At 42.0% G+C, this 26862-nt stretch overlaps 1 protein-coding gene across 5 annotated transcripts; it reads left to right on the top strand.

The window, feature by feature from the left end:
* The first annotated feature begins 460 nt into the window (after positions 1–460).
* On the top strand, positions 461–26744 carry afap1l1a (actin filament associated protein 1-like 1a). 5 transcript variants are annotated; one of them, XM_082544458.1, is made up of 19 exons: positions 461–668; positions 16267–16392; positions 16522–16605; positions 16701–16780; positions 17194–17323; positions 17482–17577; positions 17683–17897; positions 18000–18179; positions 18316–18399; positions 18986–19061; positions 19295–19411; positions 19493–19704; positions 20194–20339; positions 20472–20544; positions 21028–21142; positions 22605–22772; positions 24018–24193; positions 24279–24404; positions 25623–26744. In XM_082544458.1, the coding sequence occupies exons 1-19, from the start codon at positions 641–643 to the stop codon at positions 25647–25649; spliced, it is 2259 nt and encodes a 752-aa protein (XP_082400584.1). In that variant the 5' UTR covers positions 461–640; the 3' UTR covers positions 25650–26744. The 5 variants fall into 5 exon arrangements, with proteins under 5 accessions (XP_082400584.1, XP_082400585.1, XP_082400586.1 ...); XM_082544459.1 differs by having other exon boundaries at positions 462–662; XM_082544460.1 differs by lacking the exon at positions 461–668 and adding an exon at positions 6742–6875.
* Positions 26745–26862: the final 118 nt, after the last annotated feature.

Raw genomic sequence — 26862 nt, 5'->3', positions numbered from 1 at the left:
TATTTGCTAACTATCAGGCAAGTCCCCTCTATGAAACAAGAAACTTGGAGTTAGACTTCTCTCCCATTTAAAAAGGTTTTATTCCCATTATATAGCTGCCTGGAAGCCGCGCGGAAATCCTTGTACCTATCTGGCTGTCCTTTCTTAAAAAAAATCTACTGCTTTTGACAGTAAAACCTCTACTTGCGCAAGTAGAATAGCCAGCTGAAACTCTGCTCCCAGGCAAGTACAGACAGGGTCACATCATCATCTCTGCAACAGGTTCTTGTCTAAGATAAGCAAATAAGACATAATAGGCGCTTTAAGGGAGCAGCTAGGTGGGCTTGGCTTTGGACAGGGCCAGGCGAGTTCCTTCTCTTTGTTTAGCAGACTGCAGACGAAGAAGTGCTAACTTTACCCTTCAAGCACACTTGTAACCTTGTCAAACACGAGTCATTTGTGGCTCCGAGCTGTTCTGCTGCGACGGGAGCTTGGTGGCTTTAGGACCCAGCAGATCAGCGGGTGCCTGCTGCTGCTCTGTGTTGTATCCACTGTGGATCTATCAGCGGCGGCAGCAAGCAGCTCTCCACACGTCTTCACATGCTCGCTCACTCACTCATGGACCTGCAGTAGACTTTCACAGGGACAGCATCACAGCGCAATGGACACAAGCGGCCCCAAGTGTAAGTGTAAGCTGCTTTCTAATTCGTCAGCTAATTAAGACAAGCATGTGTTTGTTTATGGGAACTAATCATTTCTGGGAGACTGTCAAAGAGTGACACACACACCCTTCCTCTCAGACTTTTATCTGCGGAAAGTCTTGTTTTCTACTTCACTGAACCCAAATGTTTACTGCCTCATTTACCTTCAACAAACACTCACAAACATGTCATTTTAGACAAAGTAAATGTAAATGAAGCAAATTGAGTAAATGTGAACTCATGTGGAGCATCTACAAAGATACAATTGTAGTCCACTTAAAAGGAAAAGAAAAGAAATAAAGCTGCTTTGGTCTCCCCCCAGCTGCTTGGACAACCAGGAAACCAAGTGCAGACCCAAGACCCACAGTTTGATTGTTGTTCTAGAAAGTGAATCTCACTCATCCTGAGTCAAGTCAAATATCTGGATGTGGAGATGAGATCTTTACAGATTGGGTGATCCTGCTAGTAATTGTCTGGTATTGGACGCCAATGGCACAGAATTCTTTTGCACAGATCTCCAGGGATATGCAGTGTTTTTGTGTGTGTGTTGAATAGCCAGAAATACAAAATGTGTTTCCATGCCATGTGTTTTCTCTGGGCGGGGTGCACTCGCACCCCCTGCACAGAAACATGTTTTCCCACTGTAACAAAAAGCATATACACTTGCCTCCGTCTGGGCTTTAGCTAAACATCAGAAGTGATGGCATTAATCAGGAAAGGTTTGACCAAGTGTAGCATTTCAACTAAGAACATATGGTCAAACCTGCAGTGATTTAAGCTGGTGTTGCTGTTTGCTTTTAGAGCTGTGAACTCTCAAATGGTTTTCATCGACTTGTTGCCCGCAGCCAGGCAGGTAAACATGTGATAGTGATTATAACGTTCAGCTTAATGGACATTTTTACTCAGCTGACTGGAAAGGAAAGAAAAGGGGGCAAACCTGCATGCCTACAAGAAAAACAACAATTCTTTTGGTCACTCCTGCCCTCCCGTCCTCAGTTTACCTCCTTTTCCATTCTTTGTGACTCTGTCAGCATATGAGGATTATGTTGATGTTAGCAGTGTTTTTGGTGTGGAGGCAAAGCATCTTAGGAAGGAAGTTTTTAGGGCTTGTCCAGATTTGCAGACGAGCAGAAAATCTCATCTGTCATTGCTATCTTTCTCAACAGAGAAACTCGTACAAACACACAAGAATGCATCTTGACAGACTGGGCTTTTTGTTTGTGTAAACACCACGAGAATAAACACTCCCCTGTCCCCTGCTTGCCTGCAGCTATTTATTTGATCTGTCAGATATGTTATAATGGGCTAATGAGCATTCATAAAGTTTGTAGCATGTCAGAAATGATAAAGATTTTAGTAAAGAAGGTCCACTTCAAAACATCCTGCAAAGTGATGAACACTCTCCAGGAGGCTGACATTGATAATGTAGAGGAGTTCACAAGAGCTGAATCTTTTGTATTTGTGAGGAGCAAACTAGAAGTCAGCTTCAAGAACTGAAAGGTCAAATTAGCTCTGGGACTGCAATCTTTGGACAGACGACACTAAGATCAAAATTATAGAGAAAGGTTCAGGACCTGAAGTATATCTTTCAAAGCCCAGTAAATGCAGTGATGCATGGGTGTGTGTCTTCCAGTGGCATTGGATCACTAATGTTTACAGATGACGTGATAGGAGATAGAAGCAGCCAGATAAATTCTAATGTTTATAAAGATTTATACACATCTTCTGCTTAGATTCAGACAAATGCTACAGAGTTGATGTGAAAGAGCTTCATGGGACACACGGGGAATGAGGAAGAAAACATACTGCAAAAGGCAAAACAGGGGTTATGTCACGCAGGAGTCAATCGCCACATCTTTAACTGATCAAGTTGCACTAAAAGCTAAAAAAGAAAAACCCAAGGCAGCAAAAATGTGCGGAACTGCTTTTGCAGTTAGAATTCATATGTTCAGATATCAAACTTGTAAAAGTTGACAAGTGGCAGGTAGGAACTTGAATGGTGTGAGCCAGCGACTGTCTGAGCCAGCTGCAGCAGCAGCAGTGTAACAAAGGTTTTGTTTCCACAGTCGACCTCAGTGAACAGTGTGAGAAGCAGAGCATTCAGGTGGGTGTGAGAAGGGTGAGGTCGTCCCTGCAGAGATGCATCGCAGCAACGGGGTTTGCCTGTGATTTAGCCCATCAGATATGATGAATTGAGGCTATTGTCAGAGCATGTGGAAGAACTTGTAGAGAAAAACAATAGACTATGGAGTAGAAAATGATGCAGAGAGAAATGCACAAGTTCACCACATGCAAATCCCTACTCCGTATATTCATTTCTGCTAATGTGACAGCGTGCTCCACATTCCACTGAGTACTATATGAAAAAGACAGCCAGTGTGTTGCAGGGCATCCATGCGCCCGTGCTTGTGTGCCTTTTGGAATGTCATTCCAACCCCCACCATCCTCTTAATATATTATTCAGATAGGAAACGGCTCAGAGTAAGAAAATGTTTTTCTTTTCATAGAACTGAGTTCTGAGCACTGTTAGGAGACAACAGAGGTTTTAATTGGTAGCGGTCGTATTAAATCACAATTTCAGTGGTTTCAGGTTAGCAGTGCAAAAGAGCACAATTAAAATGCTGCCCGCTTTCATCATCTATGCAGCGGTCAGGGGACTTCACTGTGTGCACATTTATGCAACACTTCCTGATTATCTGCTGGGTGATCTGCATTTTTATGTAACAAACAAAGAGTCCTTATACATTTAGCTTTTGTCCAGTATTTTACAACTTGGCTTTTTACCATTAGTTTTAGCAGCCAAAATGAGCAAAATCATAGCTTCCTATGATGTTGTCCTCCTTGCTCAGCTTTCCAGTTGAGTTCGATGAGGTCAAGGAGGATTAACAACAATAAAACCATCCTGTGGTTCAGTTTAAATGTTGTTCGTTTAGTCTGTTTCGCATCCTGTTGTAAATGAAATAGCCAGACGTAACAAAGGACAGTTACAATGAATTCTACAGGCCATAAAATAGCATTCACCTTCATTTACAGTTCAAAAAACTCAAAGAAAGCTGCCTGTTCTCTGGTGCAAAGCTGTTTCCAGTAGAACTCTAGATCTTTTCTATGATGTGATGTACACAGTATAGTATTATTGTAACTAACTTGAACCACATGAATGTCAATGAGACCCAGAACATATAGAAAAGGGAATCTCCCTTCCATATAACCTTTGTTCAAAAGAGTCTTTGTTTTGTTTCCCTTTTGAGACTTTAGTAGGAGTTTTTAATTATGAAGAAGCTTTGCAGACATGGGTCGATCACACATGTAGCATACATTAAGGCATTTAGTATGATATACGTGTATGTATGATATATGTGCTTCATCATTCATGAGCTCTAAATTATGGATGATTGTAGACCAGCACTATAAGAAGTGGAATTCCCCCCTCTTTAACCCTATGAGAACAGGAGATCACCATGATTCATATGGCTGTATATGTGTGCGGGTTATGTGAGTGTATGTGCACATGTGGGCGTGCACATGTAGGCAGTGGTCATTCTCCACACATTGCTGTTTATATAGGGTTTCCATGGAGACCTGCATCACACCACTGTAGCAGGGGACTATAGAGTGTACGTGACACTGAGGAAAAAAAGGTGTTTTCTTATGCTGCTGACAGTGAAAAGGGACTCTGCCTGAGGTGTGCTGGCACACAGACACAAGCAGTACTTATAAAAGATTACGATTTATTGGGAAAACTTGGCATAATAGGACTTGTCTAACCTGTTATCAGTTAGGACGTCTATATGTGACTTTCGAACAGATGTGAATTAGGGTGATTTATGAAACAGGTACAGAAATTTAATTTAATTTTTTTCCATTTTGCTTTAGGGGGTAAAGAGACATGTTACCGACAACACATGGTGTGGAATTCACAAGAGTTTTGGTGTATGATGTGTGATGACGTATACCACAAAACATTGTAACATAATGTTTGATATTATCTACATTAAAAAAGTAGATTTCATGCTTGGCTCTTTTGAAGAAGTTCGGTCTGTAAAATGATATTTTTAAAGTCTTTGTGTCAGTTTATTGTGGTTCTTTGCTCCAGTCACTGTCAGTGAAGGAATTATTGTTATTGTGTATAAATGCAAAAATGACTGTAAAAGTAAAATATTGAAACACTGCAAAACAGCTTCTCACCTGTAGGTTTTTCCCTGTTGCTGTGCTTTGGCATTCTTTTCATTGGACCATGAAAAAAGCAGGACAAATTCTGGTATTTCATATAAGAAGGTCTTAGTGGCTGGAGCCGATCCCAGGTCACACTAGGGGAGTCACAAGCTACCCTCCCACCTATGGTCAGTATAGAACAGCCATTTAACTATGAGCGTCTTTGGAATGTGGGAAGAACCTGAAAACAAAACCCAAGCAGATAGACTATGAAAAAAGACTCCAGCCTGCCAATAGCTTATTATATTGTAATGATATTTAATACTTTGCAGACTTTCCACCTCCTTTGTTTTCTGCCTCTGTGGTTTCATGCTTCTTTGAAGACTGAACACATATTGCACTTAGTGAAAAAAGAACAAAAAAGAAGTGAAACTACATGAGGCACGACATGCTAATCCATTACCTAAAACACTGCATGGAAGTGTGTTGAAAGGTAACTTAGTAATGATTTAGTAAATGTTATTTTAACTTTTTAGACATAACTGTTGTTTATAATCAAGACTCATTTTATTGTTTACACTGCAAAATCCATGCCCAAAGTCATCCTCATTATGCATTTAAATGCTCTTAACTATACAATACAAAGGCAGTTATCAAGGCCTTCTTATGGCTAACATGACAGATTCAGACAACAGAAATCTCAGCTTTCTGGTGAAAACTGAATACAGCGTTTTAGTTCAGATCTTATTAACACAGAAAATCCCAAGTGGAGACAAAGCAGCCTCTCTCCTCCTTCTGTGCATGTGTGACTGGGATTCTGAGCGTGTGCGTGCACGCACGCGCACGTAAATGGTGTGTGTGAGTGTCTGCCGGCATCTGTTCTGTCTATATTACCCTTGTCTGTGCAACATCAGTGCTTCCACTTGCAAAATAGCATCTTTCTAAGTGTGTGAATACTTTTCTGTGAGGGAGACATAGCATTGTGGTGATCTCATAGGACTGAGGGCAGATACGGGATCTGAATAATACTGACTGCACTGTAGGGGCTTTGTCTAGCAGCAGGCTGAGTCAAGCCCTCTGTGCCATCCTGGACCTGAATAAATCAGAGCAAAAAATGAAAAATGAGAGCAAGGGGAAGGAAGTCTAGCAGGCAGACATCCCTTTGACCTTAGTCCATATTGAGAAATGCCCAGATGCATATGTTTACACCTGGTGAGTATTACTGTTGATCAGACTCTTTCTACCCATCTGTCCATTTTTGTCTCCTCCCTTTTTTTTATTGCATTTTATTTTTCAGGGACACTGGGAAGATCGGCCCTGCCTCACAATGCACTGATAAAATACAGGGAAATCCCCTGGGCACTTTGCCATTCTGTTACTGTGGTAATGCATAAACAGGCATCATCAGCTGTTGAGATGCTTCTTCATCACACACGAGAGATTTGCCACAGTAGACTGAGGGGTAAAGGATTGTAGGAGTCAAAAGTGGAACTCTGCTACACCAGAAGAAATCTTATTTCAGGGCGTCAGTAGTACAACTTCAGTGTTGCCTCTTTCAACAGTGTAATTATTTCAGTAACATAAACCTTTCTCCCATACCTGTCAGATACAATTATTCTTAGGGCCTGATAGCATGAGATTCTTGCTACAGAGATGCAAAAGCTGCTGAACAAACATCACCAATGTCAGGTAGGAAGAAAGAGCAGAGTTGCTTTACTAACCTGACCTCTAACTTAGGACCTTGACTGTCTCTTTGAGATAGCAGCTCTAGCTATCACCGTCTGAACATCAAAAGCTTCTGTGCTTAATGGCTGACCTTCAAAGAGCCAGTTAATGCTTAAGCAGGTGAGCGGGAGTGCACAAGCCCATATTTCTCCCACACTCTGACCATAAGTGCCCCGGCCACCATAGATACCTAATGAGTTTGAGTATTTTCTCTGTCTGGGGTGAGCTCGTTAGAGTGGTGTAATTAGTAGGAGCAAGAATGCAGGATGGAGCCAGAAATCTCTTAGAGACAGACTGCACGACACAAACAAACCGAATGTAAGTGATGTGTAGAAATATTTGCTTTGATTCGGGGAGAGGCTCAGGGAGATTTAAACAAAGATGTTAGATTGGAAAGTAATTGTGCCGTGAAACGCATGCTCTGCTGAATGCAACGCTGTTTATCGCTCTGTCAGTTTCGGGTCAGTGTGCTGGCCAGTTATTGCAAAGAAAAAGAAAAATCTCAGACAGAATAATACTCTACTCGCGTAGAAACTCAGCATATCTATGTCCTTAGAGAGTCCCCATCACTGTTATATTTATTGTCTTTGCTCATACACTTGTATCATGGAGTGTGGGATCGTTGTTGTATTTTATAATAACCTGAAGCAGCTTCCCGAGTCCAGTAAAAACAGTGGGGGTGGAGCATGTTTTTCTCTCTCTCCTTAGCCATATACCTTTGCAGTTCCTCCAAAACAAATAAACTTTTCCACATGTTCTTCTCACCTGCTGCTCAGCTCCAGTTTTGTAATCTACATTTAGTATATATGTTCATTATCACTGCTTTGTCAGACATTACTACCTACACAATGAATGCATTAACAAAAAGGCCATGAGAACATAATTATCTCTCAGGGGTTCAGCCTGTAGCTGCTAAATGAGTTTTTGCAGTAATCGCATATTCAAGGCTCTGTTTTATTGTTTCTTTGAAATGCAGCTGCAGATGCATTCTCTATTCTATCTGGTGAACGATCTAGATAGTGAAATGAGAATGGGGTCACCAGAGACGCTGCAGTCAAAGTGGGAATGGGTCAGCTGACAGGAAGAGGAAACAGAAGGCTGGAGGTGATAGGTGATGTCATCGGCAGAGAGAGGGAGTTCATCTCTATTGGGGGCCATATGAGAGAACTCCATAGAGATGCTCAGCCCATTATACTAATGATGATGAGGAAAAATGCTTTGTTTTGCTACTTTTTTAAATCTCCCTTTCAGGGTCTTCAGTAGGTAGTTTAGTAGTCCTGGCATAACCTTTAAATACCCACACTTTCTACTCTATATGCCAGACATGCTTCCAATGAATGGGCTCTTATTCCCTAAGCCCTCAAAAACATGTAATGACATCTCTGTTTTCAGGCCCGGCAATATTGACCAATAATAAGATTTACTTAAACATTCATTAATTTTAAACTAATATATTTCTTTGGAGTGTATGTTGATAAAAACTATAAGCACAGCAATATAAAATATTGTCATTTTTTGTGTTTAAATGTTAAGTAAATATATCCAGCAAATCATTAGTATTCAGTTGATGAAGTGTCTGAAAGTCCAGTATTTATTTTCCCTGTGGCTTTTTGCCATCCATCAACTCCTCCAGCCTTAAAGTTTAAATGCTAACCAAAAAATAACCAGGACACCTAGGGAAAGCATAAGATAATGTGCCAAGAGACGAGCTGATGAAAATCAGGTGGGGCAGAGACGTATGTGAGGCTGGTGTAGGACATGAATGAGGACAGCGAGATAGTGGTGAGGTGTGCGGTCGGAGTGACAGATGTGTTCAAGGAGGAGGTGGGATTGCCTCAAGAGTCAGCTATGACTTCCTCTTGTTTGTAGAGGTGATGGACAGATTGAGAGATGAGGTTAGACAGGAGTCTGCACACGACACTGTGACTGTGTAGAAGATAGCCTGGAGAGGTGGAAGCATGCTTTGGAGAGAAGAGGAATAAAAGTCAGCAGAAGCAAGACAGAATACATGTTTGTCAATGAGAGCAAAACAGGTGTAGCTGTGAAGGAGCAACGGAGCAGAGTTAGTGAAGGTGGAGGAGTTTAAATATCAGGGATCAACCGTCCAGACAAATGGACAGTGCACGAGCGAGGTGAAGAAGAGTGGAGATAAGTGTCAGGAGTGATGTGAAGGATAACAGCGAGAGTGAAATGGACAGGGTCACCAGGATTGATTGCACTGACAAAATGACAGTAGGTGGAGCTGGAGAAGGAAGAATTGATTTTCATTGGGAGTCACCAGGATTTGACAAGAAGTTAATACACAAGTGGAACAGCTCAGGTTAAGCAGTTTGGAGACAAAGTTAGAGCAGCAAGGCCGAGAAGGTTTGAGCATGTGCAGAAGAGGGATAGTGGATATATTGGACAGAGGATGCTGAAGAAGGAGCTGCCCAGGCAAGATGAAAAGTGGAAGACAAGAGAAAAAAACCCATGAAGGTAATCAAAGGGGACATTCAGAGGCTTGGTGTGAGAAAAGTGGATGCCAAGGACAGGGTTAGGTGGAAACCGATGATCTGCTGTAGCAGGAAGAAGCCAAAAGAAGAACCAAAGCTCCTCAATGATATGCTGTTTGCTCATTTAAAACCAACACAACAGACTAAATTATGCTAAAATGCTCCACAAAACTTAAGGACACTGCGCAGTTGGACGATTACTATGTTCTCCCATAATATAACATTGAATGTTGTTTGTGCAAGAGGCCCCAAGAAGATGTGTGAAAAAGTGCTTGTAAACTGTGCACAGGTGTGCCTGTGTGGTAAACCACACTAAATCATTTTGTTGCCTAAACTTAGCCAACCAGAGCGAGAAAATAAAAGTAACACTGTGGTAGCTCCTAGCAGCTACTGCTAAAGAGCATGAATGGGACACCCTCATTGGGGACAGTCGTTTCACCGAGTTTCATGTCTCCATCTCGTGCACTATAGCACCATCGCTTAGTTGAAGCTAGAGTAACCTTTATAACACCACCTAATGAGGTACTGTTATATTCCTTGTAGCAAGTTAACTTCAAAGCTCATGACATCAGATATGGGTCACGTTCAGTCTGGAAATAGCATACAACATTATGGCATGTTTAGCAGATTGTACGCAACAATGCTCAACAGGCCTAAAGCTATGCTCTCTCTTGTTTGATGGATATATCTGTTTCACAATCAGCAGTGATATGGACATGAATCCTATTGTATTAAAACTGTACCGTAGGTTGAACACCTGGAAATGCACCAGCTTTTCCAATCAAACATAAATGAATAAGTACATTTCCATATCTGAATAAAGCCTTGGTGTATGAACTTTGTACTTCTTCTTGAGGTTCTCAAGTTCCATAATGTCCCCACTCAGGGCATTAAGCAACAACTCATTTTTCCTGCCAGTGCTTTTAACATGGTCAGCTCAAGTTGCCATGGTGACTGTGCCAGCTTGGCCCCCTCATCGCTGCCTGCAGCTATATTTCCCAGTCTATTTGTGACTGCAAGCAAGCCATTTCATACACAGTCCTTCTGTGTGATGTCAAATATAGCAACTTTATATACCGTGAAAGTAAAATGAACGTACAGCAACAGCATTTTTTTGAATATCTCTTCCTCCATCACAAATGACGCAGTAAAAAGTAGCAGAAAGACTGGCAGCAGCCATCAAGATGATTTGCGCTATGAACCGGATCTGTCCCTGTGTACCTGTGGTGTTCTCCAGAGATATCACTTTGCGAATGCCCAGACACGTTTCTACTGGCGAGAGGAAAGAAGAGCTGTCACTCTTGGGAAATGCCAGGAATTCGAAGGGTAGGGTGGGAGGGAATTTCATCATGATAGGGCACAGCCTGGTGAGAGAAGGCATTGTTGGCACACCTCCTAATTCAATTAAAAACTGGGCGAACATCTGGCTGTCTGGTTTACCTCATTCTTTGTTACACGGAGTGGTGTGATAAATCCTGTGGTGAACGGTGATCTCCTTTCTCATCTGTGCTTCTTAACATTATGAATCAGCTCTTTTTTTTTCAAACATGCCTGACTCAGCTTTGATGACTGAGTTGGATGGAGGTATTTAGGTAACACTCACACGGCATGATGATAACACTCAAACGCCACTGTCTCTGTACTGAAAACCCTATCCTTTGACTCACTTAACATGAGATAAGATTATGCTTTTGCACACAAAAAATATGCTTTTCGTCTCCTTCAAAAACTTGCTGGGTCGTATTGTTCGGCCGAGGAAGAAAGACACCTACACAGTGCAGTGTGCTTTCATGTCAGATCGGGTTGAGAAATGGTTGTGTATCCAGCATCTCCAAAGACAATAAGGAAAGGGGCTCTTCCAAGAATAATCCATCAGTTTTCAGTAGATACAGATCTCTTGTGGAGTCACAGATGGTACCGTCTTTTTTTTTCTCGAACTGCTTTATCTGGCATGACTTACATCTTTATGGTTCTCCTTTGTTTTGCACTGTGGACTTGACCAGTAGTTTTCATTGTAATAAACACTAGGTTTTGTTTTATCATTAACTGTGACTATTTCTGCCCCGAAGGCTTTAGCTTTTCAAAAACCTGAGATCCATCGCACCCAGCTGTAATATGGTTCAAGGTGGTGTGAATTTTACAACTTGGTGTGCTTTCACATCCCTCCTCTAACATCCACAGTTCTGTATGTGGTCAGATATTTACTATTGAGGTCAAAGTTCAGATTTAGTCACTATCAGAACTCGTTTTTTTTAAGGCCATATCAGGCAGTATGTGAGACTATTTTGGGAAAAGCTGGGAAGCACCATTTACGAGTGAGGAAGGGTCTGGCTTTTTTATCAATAGATTTTAGAAGGAGCTCATTAGTGCGGCGCTTTTCTTCACAAATACAATTCTGTGCAAAAGCATCGAGCCACTACTCATTTCTTTATATTTAACTTCCAAGGAGTCCAGTCCTTTTACCGGACCATTTTTAGAGGAGTAGTTTTTGTTTGTAACGCCACTTAACACTGACCTATGACTCATTTAAGCATAAAAAGACACCCAACTCAAGTGATGAACCAGGGTTGTGTTTACTTACAACAAGCAAATTAGCAATTTGTTACTAGCAGCTAATTACAAACAGATGTAATTTGTTCCCATTCCTTTGGTTTAGCTGAAAACCTCTTGTATGTCAGCATGGTGTGCAGTGTGTCCTTAAAAAATCTGAGGAAACTACACAGGTGTAGGACATAAAAGAAATGACAAGCCTCAAAACTATCTGCAACAGATTAACAGTATCTGATTAGCATTTTTGAGACATGCATCTGGCCCTTCAGAATGAGCTCCCCAAATAGAATCACAATGGGGTGATGAGGGGTCACACTAGGATTCCAAACAACAGGTGATCTTATTACTTGCACGCTTATGCTGTAACCCCAGTCTTGTGACATCATAATGATACTTGTCCAGTCTTGTGCAAGAGGCTTCTTATAGTAAAAGCCTACACTTAGAAGAAGCTAGTGTGTCATATTGTGGTTGTGGTTGTGTATTGAACTGTGTATGCTTCAGGGCTGTTTGTGCCACGTTACTGCCAGTGTGATTGAAGGCAGCATGTTGCATCGTGTTTGGCTGCCTGATTCTGCCTCAAGGCAGCAAATCCTCCACGTGTGACACTGAAAAGGTCTCAACTTGCCCTAATGACTACTCCACAGAATTTCCTAAATCCTGCAACTTTTACTTGACATGTTAAAATACCCCTATAAACTGGGGATTTCCACAGGCAGCTAAACTGGAACCTGTTTAGTTTGTAGCCACTAGTTAAAAGTTAATAATGTAAAGAGAGAGGGAAAGAATGCAAAAGAATAAAGAATGTGAGTTAGCTATTAGTGTGTGTGTTTACACAGCAAGCCTTTCCCAGGTGCTATACGATCCCTAGGATTACAGTGGAAGAAGGGGGATCAAACACATGCGCACACACGCAGAGCACCACCCCTGCCGCCCCCCCCCCCCCCCCCCAAACTCAAAAAAAAGGAACGAGAGGAGGGTAGACGGAGAGGGAGGTGCAGAGGGATAACAGATCAGATGGAGGAAGGGAGAGGTAAAGGGAGTGTGAATTCAGCAGATGGTAGCTCACCTCCGCTACAGACTTCACAGGACAGAGCACAAAGGGTGTCTTTGAGTCTGGAGTATCTCCTGCAGTATCTCTTTTGTGTATGAATGAGCCAATTAGAGAATGGTGGGACTGTCATCCACTGCCCGTGAAGGTAAGTGTTTTGAAAAGAAAACAACAAGAAAACAGATATTTTATAAACGTTGGTATATTAAAGCATCTGATGCTACAGGATTTGGGCATGCCGAGGGAAAGAGAGGTGTGTTAGCTGCGGGGATGTAAAGACACTAAAGGTGTCGTGCCTTCAATCCAAACACAGTAGGAATCAGATGATGTTTACTTCATGCCTTGAGGGCCATGCCAGCTCACTGAGACACAGAGAAAGGCAGAAATGTTGAATTGTTGAGAAAGCTGTGTTTGCCAGGGTCGTTAGTGAAACATTGTAATTTCTGAAGCCTCTGAAGACTCGTTGTGGGCTGCAAATTCTTGTTGGATAAGTTGGAATGTCTGCTTACAGTGATGTTGTGAAACAAAGCTGCTGCTGACTGAATCCTGTCACTTTCGACATACTGTTATGTTAAGTTTGTTTGTGTGTGTGTGTGTGTGTGTGTGTGTGTGTGTGTGTGTGTGGGTGGGTGGGTTGCATGGCAAGAAAAGAAGTCAGCTCAGCATGAGGGAGGTCTTTGGTACTTGGAGGGAGCGGGGGTTGAGAAAAATGGTGCAATCGTATGAGGTCAGATTATTCTTTAATTTAGATGTTGTTGGGCATGTTAGCACAGGTGCTAGACTCACTGAAATTATTCACCCATCATTCAACCGTACAGAGTTGGCACAGAAAGTCTACAAATGTAAGCTCCTTTTAAAGGCCTGAGTCTGCAGTGTTAAACAAACTACCCTCTCCACTTAACAAAGGTCTACACACACACACACACACACACACACACACACACACACAATGCAGAGTCTTGCACTATGAACAAGGCGAGGAATGTGTCTGGTGTTTAACAGCAATTGTTAAGCAAGTGTGAGGAAACCAAGTGTGTTCTAAACTTTGACTGACTTTGCAGACCTGCACAATCTTTTTTCTCTGGTGTCTTAAGTCTTCTACTTTATGATGTCTTTTTTTTTTTAAAGCTGAAAGTACACAAAGCTTAGAATAAAGTTATCCTTTGACCTTCTATGGAGACACATACATTGCTTTCACTACACTGAACCACATTTTCATCTATCACTGTAACATTACGGGAGCTTTTGCCTAATTAGTTAGAAGACATCGGTTACGTATCGCATTCAAACACACGCACGAGCAGTTGCAGCATAAAAGCAAAAGATGACTCGCCGCTTAAGACGTGTGACGACACTCGTGCATGGTGTGTTGTTAATTATAAAGGAACGATGGACGACTTGAGGGTGGTCTTACGTGCCCCTAGTGCCAAAAATGAGGAAGTAATTCCTTCTCGCTCGCCCTTGCACTGTAAACGTGAAATTGGGTAATCTGATTTTTAAGGAGTAAAATTGTGAAACCGTTTTTAAGGAGTGAGGCGACCTACTTCACGCCAAATCCTTTGAAAGCGTCGCCTCAATTTCTCTATTATATTATATGTAATATACTTGATTTAGTGCTGACTGGTGTAAATTTCAACTTCTCTCTGCAGAGAATGAGTCATGCTGTGGATACGGTTTTGTCTTACACTTAGGTTAGGGGAAGCCCAGTGCTACGCTAGAGCCAGAATCTAAACAGCTGGAACCTCTGGCAGAGTAACAGCGTTCACCAGGCCCACACATCCCACTCTCATGAGTTTCCTGTCCTTCCACTTCCTCATTTCCCTGCATGAATTAGATGTTAATGAGGACACATTCCAGCTCACAGCATGGATTAAATCCTCATGCCCGTTCCTCAGAGTGGGAGCGGGCTGTTATTACAATGGAAGGAAACCAGGCTGGTACAGGAGTCAAAGTGGTTAAACAGACACAGGCAAACATACACCTACTGTAGCTGTTGTTGCTTTTGACCGTAGCCTTGGCTGGGCATTGTTAAAACCCATAGGAAGACCCACCTAAGAAAAGTATGTCTGTCTTTAAGGAGTGGGAGCACCCTGAAATGTAGGACATACATCACTGACAAACAATAGATATTTTCTCCAGCTAATTTATTTTCTGCTTGTCAGAGGTGATTACGTGCAAGTTCACTGCGTTGGGGTCATACGTTGAGACAGCCAACATTCTGCCTCAACTTATTAATGTGCTTTTTAGGCCTGTGTACAAAATCCTGCACACGATGGTGGTTCGAGTGCATTTTCTAGATAAGCAGACAAAAGTTAAGATTTGACACACCTCGCTAAATGCACAACACATGAGCCTGCCTGTGCGTTTTGGGCTTGTGTGCACGAGTGTATGTGTCTGTTTCTGCCTGTGTTTGTGTGTGTGCTTAGCGCAACAGGTCTTGCTGCCATATGAGCGCACTCTGTACAAAGAGTTTTCTGGCTCAGCGGCTGTCCCGCGGCTGACCCTAGTAAGACGTTCGCTAGGTCCAAGGGGCCTGGACTGTGAAAATTGGGTAGGAGGGAGGGGAGAGAGTAAGAGATGGAGGGGAATGGGAAGTAGGGGGAGGCAGACAAGAATGCCAGCAGTGACTCAGCCATTTGTTAGGTTTTGTTTTGTTTTTACATACATAAGCATACATACATAAACTGGGTGCTAGAATACAGACGGTGGTTACAAACGAGCTAATGGAAACACCTCGGGAAGCTGGAAGAGACAAAAAGCGCTGCTTGGTGGCACTGGCTTGCAGCAGGTTGCAAATCTTTTCTCGGGCTTGCAGCAGCTGGGGGGAGTGAGCTAGTTTATTTGGGTTTTGCTCTGAGAAACAGGGAGTGGACCTGTCCTACATCTCAGATCAACATATGATGTATGCGATATATCTGTTCCTACAATCTTGGGTCCAGAGGACCCAGAGAGCCCTTTGAAAGCCTGTTTAAGGCAGCTTGTGTTTTTCTAAGTTCTGCGTTTCAGTTTCGCAACTGCTGGATAAAGATCGGGTCCTTGTGAATGAAGTTCTAGCTTTCTCATTTGGCTTGTTCTGAGCTCTCTAAAGTGCTCCTTAAGTTATTCCTGTTAGAGTCCGATGCTCCATATTGAACCATTGCCTGTATCTGTTTGTTCTTTTAGAGGGCCAGGGGGACAAAAATCTAGTTTTTCTGTCACTTAAATGTTGATTCAAATTTGAGTTTGTGAATCCGCAGAATTTTAGAGCTTTTTTCAGGAAGTTCCTTTGCTGTTATCTTTGGTCGTCGCTCCAAATTCACATATTTACAGGGTTAATGAGCAATTAGCAGACATGTTTCCTGTGACTGAAGCCTCTTGGCATTGTTTAGTCTGGATAGACAGAGGGAGATAGAAAGGAGACTCAGTGATGAGATGGCTGATGGATATTGACAAACTGTGAAGCAGAGTGACACAAATTGAAAGAAGGACGAGGGGAAAGCAAAGCAGAAAGAGCCTGTTGGACATACACCAGGGATTTGTTTAGACTTGCTAGTCTGACCTTTGCCCTCTCTAATTATACACAAATGCTTGCACATATACTCACATACCCCTTTGACCATTTGCCCTCCTCTCTGCGCAGCAATGGAGGTGTTGGTGAGTGAGCTGGGCGTGCTGCTGAAGATGCTGGACCAGGAGAACCTCAGCTCCACCACCCAGGAGAAGAAGACCTCAGTGCGGAACCTCCTGCAGCAGATAGAGCCATCAGGTAACAGAGAGGAAGGAAATTCATTTTTACACTAAGTTCTGAATGATTGCACACATAAGGTTTGTTTTTTTTTAATGCTGTTTTTTTTTAACTTACTGCTGCCTGTGTTTTCTTCTTCCTCCCCTCTAGTGTCAGGAACAGACTACATCTACATGAACTCATCAGTGTACAGAAATGGCACGAGCTTTGTAGAGTCTCTCTTTGAGACATTTGGTGAGCTCCACCATAGTGAGATCAAATGAAAGCCACTTATGCAAATTCCCTGCCCTTAACATAACGAGAATAAATGAATGTCTCTTTTTTTTAAGATTGTGAGCTTGGAGACCTAAAGGATGTTTCTGATGATGTGAAAGAAAACAAGAATGCACAAACTGAAACTTCGAAAAAGGCAAGTGAAAAATATGAGAAAATATGAGAACTCATATTTTGGAAATTAACTAAATATTGGCTTAAAGTCCTGAAGGTGAAAGGATTCCGTGTGTGGGCTGTAAGCTGTTTAATATCAGTCTTTTCAGCACTCGCTGCCCCAGTTGCACTTTGCAAATTGCAAATCCAAAAGAGGCGATGAAAACCAGAGACTGTGTTCCATATTGTGGGGTTTTCCCTTTGCTCGACATGCTCATTGCTCTGTAAACTGCTGGACGAGTGAAGACTTGGGGATCCGCCCAGAGCCCATGCATCTAATTTATGGAATTTTTTACAGGGTTATTCTGTGCGTCTCTTTGATTATGTAGCTCTTTTGGCCTTTTTGGCTATAGAGGAAATTTGAGAGCTTTGTTTATATTTATGTGTCTCCCTTAGCAGAGCTGTGTCGCCCCACACTCAGCTGACTCGCCACCCCCGCTGCCCACAACCCCTCCTCCAGAGGAGTACTACGAAGAAGCAGTGCCCCTGGGCCCTGGCAAGATGCCTGAGTATATAATAACAAGAGGTCAGCATGTTCCCACCTCAGTTGAACTCAGTGACCTTAGTGTTCTAGAATTTTCCATGCACAGGATATAATTGATATGAACACAATCATATAGCAGGATGTACCACAGATAATTAGCGCAACAAAAGCTAAATTGCATTTTTTCCTTCCCTTTCCAGTAAGGTCCAGCCCTCCTAACTCTATAGAAGATGGCTATGAAGATACAGAAAACCAATACCCCACTACCTGCTCAAACCTACGTCGCAAAAACTCCTGTGAGAACACCCACACGTTTCCAGGATCGCCGGATAAATCCTGCGTTTTTCCAACAAATAAAGCTGACATTTTCCCTCTCTCTGTCTTTCTCATTGCTTCAACAGACAATGATTCTGATGCTCTGAGCAGTTCTTACGAGTCCTACGAGGAAGACGAGGAAGAGAGGAGCCCGAGCGTCCGGCTTACTCATCAGTGGCCCTCCGATGAGAGCTCCATGCCTCCTGCCAGGGACTGTCGCATTTGTGCCTTCCTGCTGCGTAAAAAACGCTTTGGGCAGTGGGCCAAGCAGCTCACTGTCATACGGGACAACAGGCTACAAGTGAGATGCTGCACTTTCTCATCTTCCTTAAAGGATGTTCTTTACTTATGTATCTTTCCTTTTTTCCCCCCTCACACGTACCACATTTTGTTCTTTGTGCAGTGTTATAAGAGTTCCAAAGACATGTCCCCCTACGTGGACCTGCTGCTGCCCCAATGCACTGTAGTCTACGTCCCCAAAGACACCAAGAGGAAGCATCATGAGCTTCGCTTTACCTTACCCAATGGGGACGCGCTGGTGCTGGCGGTACAGAGCAAAGAGCAGGCCCACACGTGGCTTACGGTAATTTTAGCATGCTGCAATTTTATGCAGGAGTCATGTATTTTCCTCTGGTATAGCTGCCAATCATCAATGGTCTATCGAGGGGGGGGGGGGTTTAGCATCCAGTCCAGAGTGATAAGTGCAAACTTTCCCGCAGGTTGTCAGAGAGGTGAGCAGTCAGAGCGCAGCACCCGAGGAATCGGCATCTCCTGTCATTCTCAGAAAATGTGAACTTGATAAGGTAAGCGTGAGAGAGAGGATGTTTATGTGAGTGTATCCTTGTGGGGGTTTTTTTTGTTATATCCCCGAAGTCCGTAATTCTTCCTTACAGCAGCTGAGGCGAGGAATGCTCAGCAGCAAGCAGCAATTGTGCTGTCAGCATCAATTTTCCTAAACAATTGTTTGGCTCAACACAGATACCTGTGTTTGGCTCGCAGAACAAAGAGGAGATAAGCAGGGTAATTAGGAGTTAAGACTTCGTTGACGGAGGTGGTGGTGAGCCAATGTCGGAAGAGGCACATCCTCTTTAGGAGTTTATTAGATCACAATCTGCAACAGGCTCTCATACAAAAACAAATACTAAAACAAGGGGAGCCCATATAGAGCTGGAAGGAGACTATTTGTTTAATTATGCCATGTGTTTGTATTTAGGAAACAGCGTGACAGAAAGACGTCTAAGAAGGTGGATATGTATGAGAAGAAATGCCTTTAAAGTATAGTTATTTAGCTCTTTATTAGTCAAAGGCAAGTGTAGACCAGCTTAGCTTAGAATGAAACCTTGGGCCCTGATAAAATCTAACCTTGTGTTGGCGTGTTTGCTTCTGCAGAGGTTGTCTGCGGAGAGGTACACATCAGATTCAGACAGTGTGGGCGTGTCAGCTGGAGAGAACTGCAGAGAGAATGGTAAGGCAGAGATGCACGCAGTCTTAAAGCATTGCAGCTGTTCCAATTAGAGGTTGCTGGGATGTAATTTGTGTGACTCTTCCATATTGCTGCATTTATGCCATATGAGATGGGAAGGATTCTGTTGAAACATGTTGATAAAATAAAACAGATTGGGAATACAGTTCCCAAACGACACAGATAAATCCAAACAAAAGCATCTGATTTTGAACTCTTTTTAATTTTTTTTTTAGGTAAGGTGAAACGGGGTCCTTTTGCTGCGGGGCGTAAGATCACACGCATCATCAGCTTCTCAAAGAAGAAGTCAACTCGGACAAGTGACCCACGGACATACAGCGATCCTCGGCAAGGTCAGAGCCCGCTTCAATGTCGTGCTTCAGGAGTCCAAGTTTGCGGAATGCGTAACTCTTCCTTTTCTCCTCGCTATGCAGGCCATTTGTCAGTGCTGGTGAACCAGGTGTGGCGGGAGCAGTGGTGCTGCGTGTGCAGAGGTGCCCTGCACTTCTACAACGACAAAGGAGATCCTCGGATGTCTCTCCCTTCCCTTCCTCTCCACGGCTGTGAGGTGGTTCCGGGACTCGGACCCAAGCACCCCTTTGCCTTCCGTGTCTTACGGGACAGCACAGAAGTGGCTGCCCTGGAGGTGTGCTTCTTGTTTGATTATTTCAAAGCTGCACGATATTACCAGAATGGTCGAATCTGTGAGAATTGAAAAGAGTCATCTTTCATAAGAACATAAGCAGGGAGATATTTTTAACCAGCTCAACAGTCTCCATCTGCCCAACAGAGGTGGTAGGCTTATTATCGGGTTAATGTTTTGATTCAATCTCATCACTCTCGTCAGTTCGACTCGGTCAGCACTGGGCAGCTGTTTCAGTGAAAAGAGCTCAGATAAACAGACTGTGAAGCAATTATCAGCTAATGAGCCAGATGTTTCTCTCATCCACTCGAATACCTGCAAAGCAAAAACAATCACGATCTGTACAAAAGCTTCAGAAATAATCCGAATGCATACTAACGTGCATATCACACGACCATTCACATCCCATACATCACCACAGTCTTTAAGTAGATTGAATATTAAACTTGATTATTTATTTATTTATCCAATGCCTTTCTTTTAAATTGTCAGGCAAGCAGCTCAGAGGAGCTTGGACGGTGGCTCGGTCTCCTCCTGGCAGAAATGGGCTCTGCGACAGACCCAGAATCACTGCATTACGACTATGTAGATGTGGAAACCATTGCTAACATCCGTGATGCTGCGCGGCATTCCTTCCTGTGAGTGAGATGAAGCGGAAGGGGGTCAGGATCCATGGACAAGTTCAAAGCTAGGCCATCAACCAAAGCAGCGATGTTTTTGCTTACATCATTTTTATGTAAATTTACTTTGTCTGTTGTCTCTCAAACTAGGTGGGCTACCTCCTCCAGCAGCACCTCCACAGATTCTAGAACATACGATGAGGTACCTAACGAGGATCTGCAGGTAAGCAGGACACTCCCGCTCAGAAATCACGCGTTAACTTTGATGTGACCAGATCAGAAGATGTATGGGCATGCAGCTGTTTGGGTTTTCGCTGTCTGACATCCCATCAGTCACCCAAATAAATAGACAGTGCTCTGCTGCACTCCTATCAATGATGCCTTTTTTTTTTACCACAGAAAGATCAGGGTGTCCGCATTAGGGAAAAAAAAGATAAAGTGCTCTGACTGGTGACAGGAAGGCAAGAGGTCATAGCAGTTTCACAGCCTGTAAACTCCTTTCTTAACCCCATTAACATGCACTTTAAACACATGCCTCTCACCACCTACAACCAAAAACACACACACGCACACCACAGCAGTCTCAAATCACTAAATCCCGAGACACGTTCACTGCATATCCTGATAAACAAATTTAACTTTTCTTGATCTGCCCTCACTCTTCCCACATCTGTCACTCCCCCCGCCCTCTCTCTGCTCCACCCAGTCAGGAGAGAACCGCAGGCAGCAGTCTGGGAATACAGGGAAACGGCGCTCAAGTTTCTCAAGCAGCGACTCTGACAGAACCAAACCATTAGTCTCCCTGAAGCGAATAGGCTCACGTAAGTGTGCTCAGTTTGTTTTCCAGTGTGACTTGCAGTTCATCAAGTGGTGCTGAGTCTAACCTTGTGAAATAAATTCTAGGATTTTCCAAAGAGCAACAAAAAATCCTCTATTTTATTTACATACTTAGCTTTTAATTCAATGCTTCCTAAATAAAAAGGAAGACATCTTTAAACGCCCCTCTTCGGAGTGTGACTAAACTGTCTCCTGACTTGTTACATTTGTGGTAAACTGATTGTTTTAAACAATTTTTAAGGCAATTCTCTTTTTTTATTGTTCTGTCAGTATGAAACTTAAAATATTGCTTTACAACTTTGAAACATTGCCATTTATTGTTTAATGTGCAGCCTTATGAGCAGTGCTGGTGTCTTTTTTCAACTACTTTGAAAGGAGCTGACTTCACATTTATTAACTTACAGGCTGAGTTTATTAATATACTTTGTTGTTATATTAAGTATTTTTTCTATTTTATACTGATCCTTGATTTACATCTGTGTGATTAAAAAAAACCCCATAAAAACAGCTCAAAATACTGTGGTGGGGGGGAGAAATAATTCTTCTTAATACATCAATATTTCACTAAGTCATAGATTCCAGTGCTCTTGAGCTCATATAGCTTACACTCCTTCGAGTTGTGGGCTTAAGCACTGGCAGTCATAAAATTTGAGCAGTCATCTGGCTCAGTATTTCTTCTTTTCTTCTCTTCACTCAATCATCTTCTCACTTTCCGCCCATATTCCATTCCCTCTGCTCTGGCCTCTCCCATTTGCTCCCTTTTGTCATTCGCTCTCTGCTGCACAAGTGAAGGAGATGAGCGTCTGAGTTACAGAAAAGTGATATCAGTGCGGATTTCTAGCGAGGGTTCCTCTTCTTGCCGCGTCTCCGCTGTGGTCTTCGCTGTCACCTTCTGGCACATCAAAGAAGCCGCGCTTTCCATGGGCTGAGAGCTGCAGGATGTAACCTGAGATTTATTGGACACTCGCATTAGATCTGCTGCCTCACCCTCTGACCTCTTACCCCGCAGGAGTGTGTGTGTTTATCTTTAATTCCTGCAACCATATCACCGGGTTTCCTTGAATTTACAACGCTGTATTATGGCCATTATAGGTTAGGGTTTGCTTTGGGGTGAGTGGAGCATGGTAAGATAGTAAGTTTAATGTCTGATGCTTAAAGAAAGAAAGAAAAATCAAACATCCTCTGAAACATAAATGGGACATGAACACAAAAATATTATGTTCTCTAATATTAAAGCCACACAATTTCTAGAAAAATGAACGCTGTCTCTCTCTGGCCTGTTGTAAAAAACGACCATGCTCTACATCCATGTGACACTTACAGGCAGCTTCATATTGCCCCCACGGAGAGCATAGCATTAATTATGCAGACAGGCTGCCGTGAGAGGGTTTTGTCTTATTCCCATAACCCCTGTACATCTGACCTTTAACCTTTGCTCTCATCCAGATACCAGCCAGTACGGGAGGTATGGGAAAACGCGAGCAGAAGAAGATGCCAAACGCTACCTCAGAGAAAAAGAGGAGCTGGAGAAAGAGCGAGATGGCATACGTAATGCACTAGTAACCCTCCGACAGCAGAAGAGAGAGCTGAAAGAAGAGCTGAAGACAGCTGCAGGTAAGAAGATATAAAGTCAGGCATGAATGGTTGCTCTTTATTGTTGAAGCAGTCCCAAAATGAAAAACACAACTAAAACATGCATGTACCCTCTCGATGATTAACTAATGTATGAAGACATAGTTACAAGGCACAAAAAAAAAAAACATGGGAGGATTTTAGTCTTATTTTTGCAGGATTCATTGGTGTGTTTGTGCAAATTTGCCAGACGTCCTTTACATCATAACGCATCACGGCTCTTTATATGACCCCGCATTGTGACCTCCTTTATTATAAGGCCATGAAAGAGCAGAAGTTTCCCATGCAGCATTTGTATTAAAATTATTACATGAAACAACATGCTTATGAAAAAAATGTCTGCTATCTCTAATTACCTAATTTCCTCTAGTACTGTGTGGCGTGCTTCCAGCAGAGGCAGAGGAAACAATCATAACTGTGCCACAGAAACACAACTATATGAAACCTATTACATTTTAGATCATCAACACATTTTAATGAAGCAAAATGTTTTCTTTAAAAACATCTAAGTAGTATTTTTAGGTTTCATAATTAGATTCGATTTTTTTATACAGTGCTTAAAAAATTTATAACAGCATCCTGCATTGTGAGGTTTATGCTGCAGTTGTTGAAATATTTTTTTAATGTTAATAACTTGTTTCAGGCTAGTTGAGCAGTATGTGTAAGTCTTTTACTTGAAATTGTACTTTTAATGCTAAAATATAATTATTGTTGTTATCCAGTAATATTCGACTATACTGTTTTACAAAATAAAGTAAAAACAAAAAGTGATAGCACATTATTATTAAAAATAAGTTTATACTAAAAATGTGTTTTAGTGGTTGAATGTTATTCTTGGTTAATTTCCAAATACAGAAGTCCGGTGGCTTTAAAAATGTGAATTCAGTTTGCTATTTGCGTCTTAAATAATGATACAACTTTTTCTCCTTTTTTTAGTCTTAAACAAGTTTTGGGCAAATTTCTAGAATATTTTTGTTTTCTTGCTTTTTTTTAACAGGTGGTCTAATAAATTTCATCGCTAAATAAATAAAAAAAAAAACCAAAATAAACAAATTTTTTTTCTCTTGAGATTGAGATTGATTTATTGTAACATCAATAAATTTAGAACTTGAGTAAGTGCTTTATTTTGAAAACTGGAATTTTAAGACTTATTTATAATGCAAAGGATATGAACGTACAAATGCGTATCTTATTGTTTTGATCTATTTCTGTGAATCTGTGTGGCAGATAAGAGGAAGTCCTTCCTGAACAAGCGTGTGGCTCAGTTGGAGGAGGCCTGTCGAGCTAAAGAGGCAGAGAGGGTGGACCTGGAACTTCAACTGACTCAGGTCAAAGAAAACCTAAATAAGAGCCTGGCAGGAGGAACCCTGGGGGCATCAGCGGAGGCTAAACCTCCTGTTCAGGTACCGCTTATGCTTAATGTAGAAAGACAGGCCCTCTGCATACAAAGATTTTTAAATACTTCTATCCTTTTTCTATATTGTCCAGGCTTCTAGCAAGAAGATCCAGAATATCTACAGTGATTCTTTACCAGTAAATTGTGCCGCAGAGCTGCGTAGGAGGCCACCGTCTGTTTACGCTTCTTGTACTGGAACTGTCATGCAGAAAGCAAAGGTAATAGTGATGAAATTCATCCGTTCTGCTGCACTCAGTTCAGTTGCTCAGCTTGTCGTGTATTGTCATGTTTTCTTTTCAGTCTCCTCAGGGAGTTAATAGAGTCACCGCGGCATGTACCATCATCTAATGGGTTTTTCACAGTTCGCACATAAATAGATAGTCATCATATGATAGTGCACTCAATGTAGATATTAGTGGCTCTATGTGTTAATGAAATGTGAGGCGGTCTACGAGGAAGCAGCAATAAAAAAAAGTGTATTGCAAAATTGAAGCATTACAAATACACCATATTGTTCCATTGACTTTCATGGCCACAGGTGTATTAAGTCAAGCACCTATTTATGCTTCTAAAAACATTTGTGAAAGAATGGGTCGCTCTCAGGAGCTCAGGACCTATGAAAAAAGCCCAGTCGTGAAATTTCCTCACTACTAAATATTCCACAGTCCGCTGTTAGTGGTTTTATAACAAAGTGGAAGTGATTAGAAATAACAGCAACTCAGCCATGAAGTGGTAGGCCATGTAAGATCACAGAGTGGGGTCAGAGGCACGTAGTGCACAGAGCTTGTCAGCTTCCTGCTACAGACCTCTGATGTGGCCTTCAGATTAGCTCAAGAATAGTGTGGAGAGAGTGTCATGGAAACGGCTCCATCCAAGCCTTACATCACCAAGCTCGATTCAAAGTGTCAGGCGCAGTGGTGTGAAGCATTCTGCCACTGGACTGTAGACTGCTTCCTGTTACAACATAACTGTGCACCAGTGCACAAAGTAAGGACCATAAAGACAGAGTCCTGACCTCAACCCAACACAACACCTTTGGGATGAATTGGGCGGAGACTCAATCCAACATCAGTGTCTGCCGCTGGAAGAATGGGCAAAAATTCCCATAAACACATTTCTAAACCTTTTGGAAAGTCTTCCTAGAAACGTTGAAGCCGTTATAGCATCAGTGGGTGGGCCAATGTCATATTAATGGCTTCAGAATGAGAAGTCACTCAAGTTCATATGTGTGTGAAGGCAGACGAGTGAATACAATTTAGTGCACCATGACCTTGTTTTTCATTTCATTTTTTCCCCAAAAAGCTTTAGGTTTTCATTCTGTTAGATTACTGTAAACAACTATTTAATGATATAAGTACACTTTTGTGTTTCCTGTGAAATTAATTGAAATCCGTTTTCACATCATTAAAAAAAAAAATCTGATTTTCTTTCTCTAGGAATGGGAGTCAAAGAAAGGAACCTAGGATGACGAGGGAAATAATGCATATCTGGAAGAGACTTTGGACCCTTTGTCTAAAATTTGCCATTTATAAATGAAAGTCAAGACTTGTTTCCTTTTTGGATTGCTGAGAAACTGCATAAACAGTAATGAAAGAAATCAGCCACTAGGTGGTGGTACAGCTTACTGAATATTTCCAACGACTGTTTACGGTCTGTAGCCAAGTATTTTCACTTTCTGGAAAGGTGCAGTTTAAAATTTTGGAAAAGGAAAACAAAAAAATCAAGAAGGGTAAGTTCAGCAGAGAAAGGCAACATAAAAGTATGGAAAGCACTACAAATGAATAAAATGTAGTGTGGAAAAGAGCCAGAAATGTTTAAATGGTGTCGTGAGGGGAAAAAAGAAGGCCAAAGCAATGTGACGTATCGGAAGCTTTGAGAATGAAAGATAGTTTAAGCCATGATGTGCCTTTTAGGTGACATAATCTTTTTTGTTTTGCCTGTACATAATGAGCGCCAACTACTGTTCTATATGTGTTTGTACTTAAAATACTGTACAGCGCTTCATTCCTCATCACAAAGTGTGCAAAAGTTTTAGGCACAGTTTTCCAAGGTAATTGGCAGGTATGTTCCTCTGGGGGTTCAGGCTCTCTGAGTTGCATCAAGTAATCCCATAGTGACTCTCTAATCTTCAGATAATACCATCTGCTGCAGCAGTCTCTCTATTTCTTGATGTTTCTTTAATGACTCCACAGTGGCTCATATCCCTAATGTTGCTACTCCTTTTAAGTGCCTAAAACTTTTTGTGCATTTTTCTGCCTGAAGTCAGTATTCGGGTACGTGCCATAGAGGATTCTGGGTAAAAAACAAAGTAAATCCATGCTTGTCCTGATCACCCTCTTTGGCACACATTTAAATACAGCTGAATACTTACATTACAGATCATTGAGTTACTAACAAAGTGGTGCTATCAGTGATAGAAATCTGTCTTTTCCTTTTAATGAAATCATCAAATGTCATTTTAACACCTTCCTTACCAAACCTGTGGTCGCCTGTTGCACTTTACTGTTCTCGTACCCGGATGAGGGAATAATAAATGTGTCTCTTATTTTCCCAAACAATTCCTGTTTAATTAACTTGTTACTAAGCACAGACTGAATTTCCTTCTCATAAAATGCACCGACACATTCCAGTCACTGATGTAGGCTTTTAATTTCACATTGTACGGCGAAACATAAT

This window comes from Aulonocara stuartgranti (assembly GCF_965226115.1).
Source record: "Aulonocara stuartgranti genome assembly, chromosome: 2".
Taxonomy (NCBI): Eukaryota; Metazoa; Chordata; class Actinopteri; order Cichliformes; family Cichlidae; genus Aulonocara; species Aulonocara stuartgranti.
Note: the sequence above shows the minus strand (reverse complement) of the source record. Positions and strands in the feature narration are given on the sequence as shown.